Genomic DNA, 12488 nt, shown 5'->3' on the forward strand with positions numbered 1-12488 from the left:
TGTGCAGTCTGGCATTCAGGGTGAGAGGAAATAACCATGGGTCAGCTCACTGCATGGCTGGGGCTTGAGGGACTAAAGCAATGACAAGGGAACAGCACGAATTAATTCCTGACTCCTGTAGGGGACTAGAGTCCAGCAGTGGAGCAGTGAGCAACCAGGGCCCCCAGTGGCAAATGACAGTGGTAACAGCAATGGCGCCAAAAGAGGCTGTGCAGGATCTCAGCTGTGCCACGACTCTGAGTTCTAACTATTTTCTCAGCTAGTTCTCTAGCCTTCCTTCCCCAAAATTCCACATACTATTCAAAACCCTTTTCATAAATTCCTTTACTGTTTAAGTTAGCCAGAGTTGGTTATTGTTGAACTGATATAAGGAGCTGTGACTAGTTTCAGCAGGCATTAGAAAACAGGTAGCTTACATCCATGGGCAGCAGAATGACAGGAAGAAAGCCAAAGTCAGGAAGCAATATGCAAAAAGGACTGGAGAGCCTTTCATCAGGGAGGTAGGAAGGAATTCAAACAGGATTTGAAAAGAAGAGGACAAAGATCTTTATTAGGGGAATAGCAAAAAACAAAAGTGACTCTGTGGGACCTCTGGAAGAAAGAACGAACAAGATATAGTGACGAGTCATACAGAGAAGGTTGGGGCTAAGGTAGAGGTATTTAAAGATCAGATACAATTTTCAATATTATGAAAACATCTTCCCGTAGATAGATGTTAGAAATCCCAGAGCTTTAGGTTCCAGGAGACTGGGTCGTTCTCAGTATCAGGTAGTGGGCTACCTTAAAAAGCAGATGATACATTAAAACAAAAAAACCAAACCCCTAGCTGTGAAGTCGATTTCGACTCATTGTGACCCTACAGTACAGAGTAGAACCGCCCCATAGGGTTTCCAAAGCTCTAATCCTTACACAAGCAGACTGCCGTATCTTTCTCCCATGGAGCGGCCGGTGGGTTTGAACCACTGACCTTTTGATTAGTGGCTGGGTGCTTAACCGCTGGGCCAGCAGGGCTCCTAGATGATACATCAGGGAACCTGTATTTTAACATTCTGGAAAATGTATCTGTGGTACCAGTAATTACTACGCTGTTACTCTATACAACACTCTTAGAATTTAAAGTCAAGGAAACTTTGTCCCTCCTGGCAAACCACTGTACTTTCAGTCTCCTTTCACAATGAGACTATATAACACATTACATTTTCCTTTTTGCTTCATCTACCGGGAGCTCCAAGTCCTCCTTATCCTGAAAGGAGCACTAATTCTTATTTACCAAGGCCTCATTCCACAGGAGATACGCCAGATGCTTTACATACACTATCAGTGACTCCTAGAACTCTGCAAAGAGGTGAGACGATATGCAACGTACGGCAGAGAAAGCAAGCAAGTCACTTGACCAAACTGACATAGCTAGTAAGTAGCAGAGCCAGGAAAAGAACCCATGTCAGTCTAACTCTGAAAACTAGCTTTCTAGTATAATTTAGGGAGTATCGGGGTGGTACAAACAGTTAATGCGCTCGACTGCTAAGCAAAAGATTAGAGGTTGTGAGTCCACCCTGAGGCCCCTGGGAAGGAAGGCCTGGTGATCTACATCTGAAAATTAGCCACTGAAAATCCTGCAGAGCTCAGTTCTACTCTGATACACATGGGGTCGCCATGAGTCAGAGTCAACTCGATGACAATTGGTTTTGTATAATTTAGCTCTTAACCTCTGTAAATTTCTTAACCTTTTAAGTTTCATGTTTAACTTAATGCTTCTACTTATTTCACTCCAAAAACTTTTTATTTTTTTTAAATAAAACATCCAGTTATTCACTCAGTCAATATTTACTGAGTTCCTAGTCTGTGGAGAAGCAATAACAGTGCAGGGGTTAAGAACACAGATCTGGAGTCAGAATGCCTGAAGTCAAATCCCAGCTCTTCTCCTTACTAGTTTGTGACCTGGGAAAGTTACTTAACTTCTTCAGTTTTCTCATCCATAAAACAGGAATAATTATAGTATTTACCTCATGGAGTTGTGAGAATTAATTAGCTAACACACAGAGAGTTCTCAGAACAGCGCCGGGCACATAGCAAGCCTCTGTGAGTGTATTTACCTCATGGAGTTGTGAGAATCAATTAGCTAACACACAGAGAGTTCTCAGAACAGCGCCAGGCACACAGCAAGCCTCTGTGAGTGTCAGTTGCTGCTATCACCACAGGGATACAGAGGGGGAAACAGAGAACAAGTCCCTATTCTCACTGAGCTTATACTCTAACGATCCGTTGTAACCCACTGCCATCAATTCCAACTCATAGGGACCTTACAGGACAGAGGAGAATTGCCCCATAGGGTTTCCAAGAAGCGGCTGGTAGATTCGAACTGCCGACCTTTTGGTTAGCAGCCATAGCCTTAGTTTAAGATGCCCTAAAACTATTTTGAAAGCATTAAAAATAAACAAGAAATTACCAAATGCAGCTTTCACAATTAGAAATGTCCATGGCCAATGCTTTTTAATTTCTGTCCTAAGAGCAAGATTTACTACGCCAGAGAGAATTTTGTTTTGTTCCCTACAGAAAAAACGGAAAAGGGACACTAAACTGCCTCCTCCAATGCTACAATCAGGTAACACTACCCTAATTTGTGTACATTATATCGCCAGTAACCCCTTATAGAGACATCTGCTTCTCTGTTTTCTAAAAGCCCTTAAAAAAGACCATAGGCCAATCTGCCCTAAACCATATATGGTCACCTTCATACCTGTATCCTCTGGGCAATGGTCTTGAGATCTATAGGTTCCTTAATTATTGCATAATAGTCTGGATATTGCTGGAAGACAAAAACCCAGGCATGTGCAATAAGTGAAAGTATACAGCTAATGAGAAGACAAGCGAACGCACTGACAATCTGTTACTCATACAATCAGTTGAGCAGCTTGGTGAGATTCAAGGCTAGAAACACAGTACAGCATATTGTTATATATGAAACAAAAAGAATTTGACTTTAACAACCTTCATAAAATATCCAATAGCATGTTGTAGGAGTTTATACTTGGTACTTATCATTATACAACTAACACACTACAATCTAATGCTTTAAAAATCCTAAATTCACAGAAGCATACAATTTTTAATTTAAGGTCCCAAGACATCTATGCCTGGAAATGAAGCGGAAATGAAGCAGAGAAATGTTCTTCATGGGCTCATTATAAGCTTTTTAAGATTTTCCAGTTCAAATAACATAATTAAATCCTATTTCTTAAAATAATTCTTAAGGATCTAGAAGAAGTCAGGTAGTAAGATGTAAAAGCTTCATGTTTAACTTAATGCTTCTACTTATTTCAGTCAAAATAACTTTTTTGTTTTTTTTTAAATAAAACAGCGTTTAAATGAAATTACTTTATAGGAACGAAGCAAAATTATACCCAATTTCTGATTTCTTATCAACTATTAGCCCATCACAAGAAAAGAATTCAAGCATGTCAAGGGAATGTCCTTGAAGGATCTCACAATGCTAGAGTGCATTCTGTGCCTGAGGCTCTCCTATGGGTTTTATTCTTTGGAGGAAATAACTGAAGTGGACCAAAAGTCAAAAGTTGGTCTCCTTGGGGGACAGAGGTGTCAGGGGAGGTCAGACTGTGTTCTCCAGGCTCTTCTGACTTGTTCAAACCCTACTGGAAACTGAGCAGCAACAACGTAAGGCAGGAGGCCACAGCCTTCACTCAGGCTGAGGGGATGATCTCAACGACGCCGCATCTCATCTGATCCCTCAGCTTTCCCCTCTCTATCTTCCTCACCCTAATCCTTCCTTTGCTTGGATCAAACACCTTTCCTGCCCCTTCTGCTCTGGACCAATTCTACCACTGAGAAACAGTTCAGAAGACAAATTGTGGTAAGGTTACCCAGCTTAGGGTACAGAGTAATCCAAGCTATTGGTCCTCATACTCCCAATCCCCTCTCCTGCTCAGCCAGCTACTGTCTGGGAAGGACTTAAAAGATAGAAACTGCCCTCTCCCTCCAGGTCTCAGTCTTTGTGTCTGAGGGACCAATGGGAACCTGCCTTCCCCAACTACCTCCTGCTGCATGCTGTCCCACCCAGAAGGCCCTCCTGGCATGGAGGAACCAGATACGGAGGTTTAATGTGCCAAATCACCCTTTGTGGCATAATCACTACTGAGTAAGAGTAAGTCCTGAGTAAAGATTGTTCTCTGTTCTATAATTTTACATCATATGACCAACATAGTCATTATATATTTCTAATCAGACACATACCCAGGAGAGCTACAGTCATATGCTTTGTTTCTGATGTCATAACTGTCCTATAACTAATCAAGACATGCCTTTAAATAACTAGTTTGGTCAATGACTGTGGGGAAAGTAGCAAGCCACTCATCATTTAACAAGCACTTCTTGTGCACCTATTCCCTGCTGGGGCCCAATCACATGGCAGGGGACACAAAGGTAAATGTGGTGAGGTTCCTGTCCTTAAGAAATTCAGGGGCTAGGGAAGGAGGCAGACAGAAGAGTAAATGATCCCAACGAGGTGAAATGCTATAGTGGAGTACTTTAGAAAGTACAACTATGTCTAGAAATATAAGACTGCTGAAGCCACAGAAATGTTTGCAGTTCTCCTAGCTGAAGTGACTCAAACCTACAGCTATGTTACCTGCCTGTTGGGTGTGAAGCCGTAAGGGACCCTGATACTTTTAGAGGGTCTCACTTGTCCAGAAAACCTCTTCCTTATGGGAGCAGAAGAGTATCTAATTTGTCTCTCTCTCTTCCCCAACACTGGATCAAGAAGAACTAAGGGAGGAAGAACTCACTTCTCTTCCTCTCACCCTGTCCTCCAGCAAAGAGAGTTTATTGTCTTTCATAAATAAAAGATTCAGTATAGATGCTTACTTAATCATTTATGAATTACCAATCAAAAAAACAAAAACACAAATTTTAAAAAAAACCCACACCCTCCTGGCCAAGTAAATGAAGGAACATGTCCTTTGTGCATGCTGCTGAGGCCACGAATAGGATCTCTTGGCTGCCTCCCACACGTTCCTTTAACCTTCCTTTGTTTACTAAGAGCTAATAAAAACTGTGAAGTACTTAAAAAAATCAAACACTTTTCTTCACCTGTATTTAATCACATCACTTACCACTTTAGAAGGCAGCTTCTGAAAAAGTTCACTAATTAGATGTCCAGATGGATTTGTGGCTACAACTATGGCTTCAAGAAGCTGCTCTAAGATCTCCTTCAAGTAACTTGGAGATGACTTGGGGGGAGGGGGAGAGAAGGGAAGAGAAAAAAGTACTTGGTGAGAGAAATTAAAAAATAAATGCTGAATATTAAATAGCTCCTAAACTTCTGAAGTTAGTTCAATAATGAAAAAGCATCAGTCACAGAAAAGCCAAAGAAAGCATGCTGTAAGCAGAGGAAAAAACAACTGCAAAGTTCCAGAGGCAGGTACACACTTGGCACGTTTTAGGAATAGTGACCAGTTCAACTCACAAAAATACTCCCAACTAAGGTGTTTCACTGCCTCTCCAACTTTTAATCACAATACTGCCTACCATTACATGATGTCTCAATCTACTAATACTGGACTAGTCCTTGATAATATGAAGATTCTCTTTAAAAGTGAACCACAAATATGCATTAGTGTAAGAGGAATTCGTGAAAACCACCACAAATGGCACTCACTCTCCAGGCTGTCCCAGGATCCCTCGTAACTGGAGTGGGACACTCTAGCCGCATGCCTGCATACCCTTCCGGTTCCCAATACAACTATACAGGAAGCTCAGCTGCTCACAGCAGCCCTGAAAAAACCATAGGCAGGGAGGGGGCCTACCTGCCCACCTCCCAGACAGCCCACCCATCAGAGGTTCCAGCTGCACACTTACTCCATCAGTGACCGCCCCTTGATTGTCTTGCCCATCTTCTTCATCATCTTCATCATCTGCTTCTCCTTTCTGAACAAACTCATTTCTTGTTCGAAGGTACAAATCCCAGAGTTTGCAAGCAGCTTTATACTCAGGAGAATCTGGCTATACATTGGCAAAGAGAATAGGAAAAAAATATTACTTTAGTATTTTTATTGTGTATCAATTGTCACTACTTTTAAAGCATCCTGTTCTAGCAAAGACGTGTATTCTAAAACATAACTATGAAAACTCATTTACAAATTTAACAATCCTATGGCTGAAGGAAAGGAGCCCCGGTGGTAGAGCGGTTAAGGATTGGCTGCTAACTGAAAGGTCAGCAGTTCAAACCCACGAGATGCTCCAAAGGAGAAAAGATTGGCAATCTGCTCCTATACAGATTACCAGCCTAGGAAACCCTAGGGCCACTTCTACTCTGTCCTATAGGATCGCTAAGAGTTGTAATCGACTCAGTGGCACGCAACAACAATTAAAGGATACATGGGCCTCAATCCCCCTTCTGAGAAACTAAGTGTATGTTTTAAAGGCATTCTGAAATCAAATTATTCTACTTATTTATGCCCTATCTCGTTACAGAAAGACGTGAGGCAGAAAATAAACGTTTGCTAAATTAAGGCTAATTACTAATAAAATACTAAGAAAAACAATTTAAAGACTAAAAGTCTGAATCAGCTAATGATTGTTCTGATATTATTTCCATTTTTAAACTATTTAATACTTATGTGAAGATTTCTGTTCCTGAAGCATAGTGGGTATGAACTCTGACTAAACCTTTCCATTAAAAACAATGTTTGATGTAATGTTAAAAAAAAAATTTTTTTTTAAATGCCTCCATGGGTTGCCAGTAATGAGGAAGGAATGTTCATAAAGCAAAAATAAAGTAAAAGCGGAGGCCCTGATGAGCAAACAAAACCGTGAAGTCAACATTCACCTTGAGTGCATCTGCAAGACAAGATGAACCTAAGCTTTAGTTTCAAGGCTCCTCAAGGCTGTAATTGTTAGGGAATCCAACAATTCCCAAAATACATAAATAAAATAAAAGACATCCATATCTAGACATACCACAGTATAACTGTAAAACACAAAAGACAAGAAGAAGAAGATACTAAAGGTAGTCAGAAAGAAAAGACACGTATAACCTTCAAATGAGCTACGATTAGACTGACAGATGACTTCTCAACAGCCATAAAAAAAGAATAAAAAAGTAGTAAATTTGTGAGCAAAATTAAATCTCGATTGGATAAAACAATAGTATTGTTCTATGGAATTAAAAAGTTGTCCCAAGAGAACTAAAATACACAACATCCATAGCACAAATAAAGAAAAGGGTGATCAGAGTCAAATTATTCTAATGACTTTGTATTATTTGGAAGGAGGGTTAAGATGCTGATTAACTTTTCACTTTGATAAGTTAATTATGCATGTTAAAACTTCTTAGAGAAGAACTAAAAGATCTCAATAGCTCTTACAAGTTCCAAATTAGTAGAGAGAATAAGAGGGATTTAAAAAAAAAAAAAAAAAAAACCCGAAAGGAGGCAAAGAGAAAAACAGACCAAACAACATAAAAAACTGAGACCAGCAGAAAGTAAAAATTCAGATGGTAGGAATATATCCAAACATAACGGTAATTACTAAAACTGTAAAGAGATGACATGCTCCAGTTAAAAGGCAAAAATTACCAATTAGATAAATAGAAATTCGTGTATGTGTTGTTTACAGGAGATACATCAGCATTAAAAAGATACGAAAAGGTTGAAAGTAAAAGAATGGGGAAAAAAGTAGCTAAGATAAACACCAAAATAAAGCTGGTATGGCTATATTAATATCAGACTAAACAGACTTTAAAGCAGACAACATTACTAGCGATAAAGAGGAAGACTATACAACGCCAAAAAGGTTCAGTTTACTAGGACAATATAACCATTCAAATTGGTATGCTCCTATTTACATAGTCTCAAAATAGATACAGCAAAAATCAACAGATTTATAAGGAGAAATAGACAAACTTACCATCAGAGTGAGATTTTAAAATATCTCATTTAGTAAGTGGACAGTTCATGCAGGTTAAACCCAGTAAGAATATAAAAGATATTAGTAACACAATTAACAAGCTTGATCTAATGGACACATGTAGAGCATTGTACCCAACTAACGGCACTCTTGTTACATTTACAAAATTCAAAGCAGCGTTATTCATAACAGGCAAAAAGTGGAAACAACCCAGATGTCCATCAACTGGTGAACAGATAAATAAAAAGTAATATATCCAAAAAATGGAATATTATTCAGCCATAAAAAGGAACAAAGTATTGATTTTGCTCCAGTATGTACAAACCTCGAAAACATTATGCTCAGAGAAAGAAGCCAGACCCAAAAGGTCACATATTGTATGATTTCATTTGTACAGAATGTCCAGAATAGACAAATCCATAGAGAGAAAGTAGACTGTGGATGCCAGAGGCTGAGAAGAGGAGTAATGGCGAGTGCCTGATAATGGGTATGGGGTTTCTTTTTGGGGTGATTAAAATATCCTGGAATTAGATAGTGGTGATGGTTGTACAACTTTTTTAATATACTTTAAAAGACACTGAGCTGTACACTTTAAAAGGGTATGTGAATTACACACACATAGTAGTAACAATAGACTAAAAACACATTTGTAGAGTCTTTACGAAGAAACATTTAAAGCTTTACTATAAAATACATTAGAGAAGATTTAAATAAATGAAGACTTACCAAATTCACAGATCCAAAGTCAGTATCATAATTACATCAGTTCTCCCCAATATGATCTACAGAGTCAATTCCAGCAGTTTGTGTGTGTGTGTGTGCGTGTGGGTGTGCACGCACGTGTGCTTGCTGAACATAATGGTTCTAAAATGTGTAAGCGAAGGCAAAGGGCCAAGAATAGTCAAAATGCCTTCCTTACCAGATAAAAAATGATAAAGCCATAGCAATTAAGACAGAAATACAGTGGTCCAGTAATAGATAAACTAGCCAGTGGAAAAGAATAAAAGGCCCAGAAACAGATCCATGCACACCTGGAGACAATGACAGCACGGACACTGTGACGGAGGAGGGAAGGATGGCCAAGTCAACCTCCTGGGTACGTCTACAGAAAAAAAGAAAAACAAAAACACAGACCCCTACCTCACAGAAGACACAAAAATCAATCCAAGATGCACTAAAGACAGATGTAAACGACAAAACTATACAACTTTTAGAAGAAAATATGAGAGAATATCTTTATAAACTCTGAGCATGAGGGATTTCTGAAACAACACACAAAAAAGGATAATTCACAAAGTAAAACAGTGATAAATTTGACTACATATTAAAATTAAAAAAAGTTCATCAAAAGACACCAAGAAAAAAAAAAGTATGAAAAGACAATCACACAGTAGGAGAAGATATTTGCAACACACATAAGCAAGGGTTAGTATCTAGACCAAAACCCACTCCTGGCGAGTCGATATGGACTCATAGAGACCTTACAGGACAGAGCAGAACTGCCCCATAGGGTTTCTACGGAGCGGCTGGTAGATTCAAACTGCTTATCTTTTTGGTTAGCAGCTAAGCTCTTAACCACTGAGCCACCAGGACACCTTAGTATCTAGAATATATAAAAACTTCTAGAAATAAATAAAATGACAAACAACCCAAAAGAAAAATGGGCAAAAGATATGAACAGACACTTCACAGAAGGAATAAATAAGAACGGTTCGTATCACAAAAATGTTCAGCTTCTTTACTAACAAGAGAAATGCAAACTCCATTGACAGATACCACTACTCACCCATCAGACCGATAAATAATGAAAAGCCAAACAATATCAAATTTTGGTGAAAATGTGGAGACCTTCCAGATTTGATGCTTTCTTACCTTATAATAGGCCTTTGCATTGTTAAAAAGCAGCTGGAAGTCAGCAGTCAGCAGATTAACATCATCATACTCTTCCATTTTTAGTTTCTGTTGGATTTTCATCAAGTCAATGGGTTGAGAAACCACTTCGTAATAGTCTGGTTGATTTCTGTTATAATTTAAATATATACATTCTTAAATGGCATTTATCTAAAAAGTTATAACGTATTTCAAAACTATCTGGGATAATATCCAATATTCCAAGTTATTCAGCATATTACAATCTGCCACCAGACTTGCTCTTATTATTAGAAATAACAGGGAACAAAAGAAAATCCATCTGTTTCCTTTGCAAAATATGTATTAATGATATAAAAACCTAAATTAATACCTGTGATGGTCTTTTATATATTAAATATTTAAGGTTTAGGGCATTATCTCTAAAACCATGTCACTGATATCATGCAAATGAAGATGGTGTACGATAGTGGCTGAAAACATTCATATTTCAAACTTCTTTATAAACTTACAAAATGGACAGTCTCTTGTTAGTGACCTCAGAACTTTTTTCTGCCAAGTACTATCAAGTACCTATTATATATACAGCTTTAGTATGAATTACTAAAGTTAAAAAGGACAAAAACGAGGTCCCTGGCTTCAAGGAGCTTACCAGAGATGAAACACATACGACACATTTAAATTTGACCAGAATGTTAAACTAACCAAACAACCACAAAAATCAGGATAGTGGTTATTTCTTGGCTTGGAGGGCAATGGGGGTGGGGGGTGGGGGGTAGGGACAGTGAGGGACACACAGGAAAATCCAAAGGTAGTTATACCAGTTTCTTAAGTTAGGTTTTGGGTACATGAATGTTTATTGTTATCATTCTTTATAGTGTTTTCAACTGGGGTTCCATGAGACAAGTAAGCCCTCTGAAAAATTATCTGAGTGACTATTTTCTCAATTCTCTCATGGGGGTTGGTAGTTAGCTCCATTCTAGGTGCACAAGAGACAAGTTATCACGTATAAAGAACGTCTTGGGCATTAAGGCTTTATTCTTTCCTAGAACCTTAGTGGAGAAGAACTACAACATACATGTTATTTCTTTGGGTATGTATGATGTATTTATTTTTACTTTTTATTTTGATACAAAAGTTGTAAGAACAGTCTCTTTATACTATGTAAAAGCCCATTCCTCATCAAACTTTCAACTTATTCAATTTTTAATTTATATCAGCATAGATTTATGGATTCCTATTTGATTCAAAGGGTTAAAAATCATTACTATAATTATTTCGATGCTCAAAATGCCCCAATTTGGCCAGTAGGAGTCCTTTCAAGCTGGCTTCTATGTACTTTAACCATATTCCCATCACACTCTGAGCTCTTATTTCCTGGCACCATTTCGTACTTTGCCTGATATAGCCCTTGTAATCAGCTATTTCCCAAAAATAATATCTGGGTGCTAGATGTGTTCATTTCTATCGCGGTGTTGCTGCTCCCAGTCTGTCTCAGTGGAAAGAGCTAGAAAATATACATATTACATCTAAATTTATTTTCTATCTATCTACATATATTGGAAACTATGAATTCACACTATCTCCAATTTCAATCCAACACCACAGCATTCATTCTAGCTTCCTCCCTCTCGCTGTTTGAACCTCCCTTCTCAGATAGTGACAGTCTCAATGGAGCAAACGGTTAATGCGCTCAGCCGTAACTGAAAACTTGGAGGTTCGAGTCTGCCTAGAGGCACGCTGGAAGGCCTGGCAATCTACTCCCGAAAAATCAGCCACTGAAAACCCTATGGAACAAAGTTCTACCCTGACACAGATGAGGTCACCATGACTTGTAAACAACCTGATGGCAACTGCTTTGGCGCTCCTGGGTGGTACAGATGGTTAATGCATTTGGCTGCTAACCAAAAGGTTGGAGGTTTGAGTCTACCCAGAGGCACCTCAGAAGAAAGGCCCAGTGATCTACCTCCAAAAACCCAGCCACTGAAAACCCTATGGAGGACAGTTCTACTCTGACAGGGGGTTGCATGAGTTGGAATCAAGTTGATGTCAACTGCTTTTTTTTTTTTTCCCTCAGATAGTTAGAAGCCTGGCTCTCATTATCTACAATGCATTTACTTACATGATTCGTCCTCTGCATGTAACCAATCTCCTGATGCTGTCCTACCCTTACCACCTGATACTCTCCTCAGCCCACTGAGCCTCTGCCCCCTGCCTCTGTACCAGGCCACCACCCACCTCCTGTACAGGCACCCTCCTCACCGGGCTCTGTCCTTCTGTGCTAGGCTATCCCCTCTGTGGATGTCCTCCTTATCCCACTCAGGTTCTGACATCACATGACAGGCCACTGCCAGGCCCCCACCCCTTGCCCCACATGGATACCCTCCTTCCTCCATTTAGGCTCCAATCCCCGCTGCCAGGAAGTCCTTCTATATGAACGTCCTCTTTACCCTGCTCAGGCTCTGGCATCCTGTGCCATGACACTGCTATTGTAGCCTGCCCTCCATTCTCTGCAGATGAAAACCTTGCTCAGCCTCGCCTAATGACTTTTAAACTGAATTCAGCAGAAAGGGAAGAGAACGAGTAAATCTAATTTTAAAAAAACCCTATCAACCACTTATGACTTTAGTAACTGTAAAAGTATGAGGAGATAAAAGGAGTACTCCATCTGCTATTCAGATAAAGTGTAAGAACGTAAA

General features: G+C 39.3%; 1 protein-coding gene across 1 annotated transcript; it reads right to left on the bottom strand.

The window, feature by feature from the left end:
- Window positions 1-2071: 2071 nt before the first annotated feature.
- Window positions 2072-10532, bottom strand: LOC111819674 (protein polybromo-1-like). The gene is made up of 4 exons (XM_023727286.1): window positions 9793-10532; window positions 5872-6015; window positions 5127-5243; window positions 2072-2806 (listed from the first exon to the last, which is right to left on the bottom strand). Exons 1-4 carry the CDS (start codon window positions 9892-9894, stop codon window positions 2732-2734), a joined length of 438 nt encoding a protein of 145 aa, XP_023583054.1. The 5' UTR covers window positions 9895-10532; the 3' UTR covers window positions 2072-2731.
- Window positions 10533-12488: the final 1956 nt, after the last annotated feature.

The sequence above is a fragment of the Trichechus manatus genome, unplaced genomic scaffold, assembly GCF_000243295.1.
Source record: "Trichechus manatus latirostris isolate Lorelei unplaced genomic scaffold, TriManLat1.0 scaffold00001, whole genome shotgun sequence".
Classification (NCBI taxonomy): domain Eukaryota; kingdom Metazoa; phylum Chordata; class Mammalia; order Sirenia; family Trichechidae; genus Trichechus; species Trichechus manatus.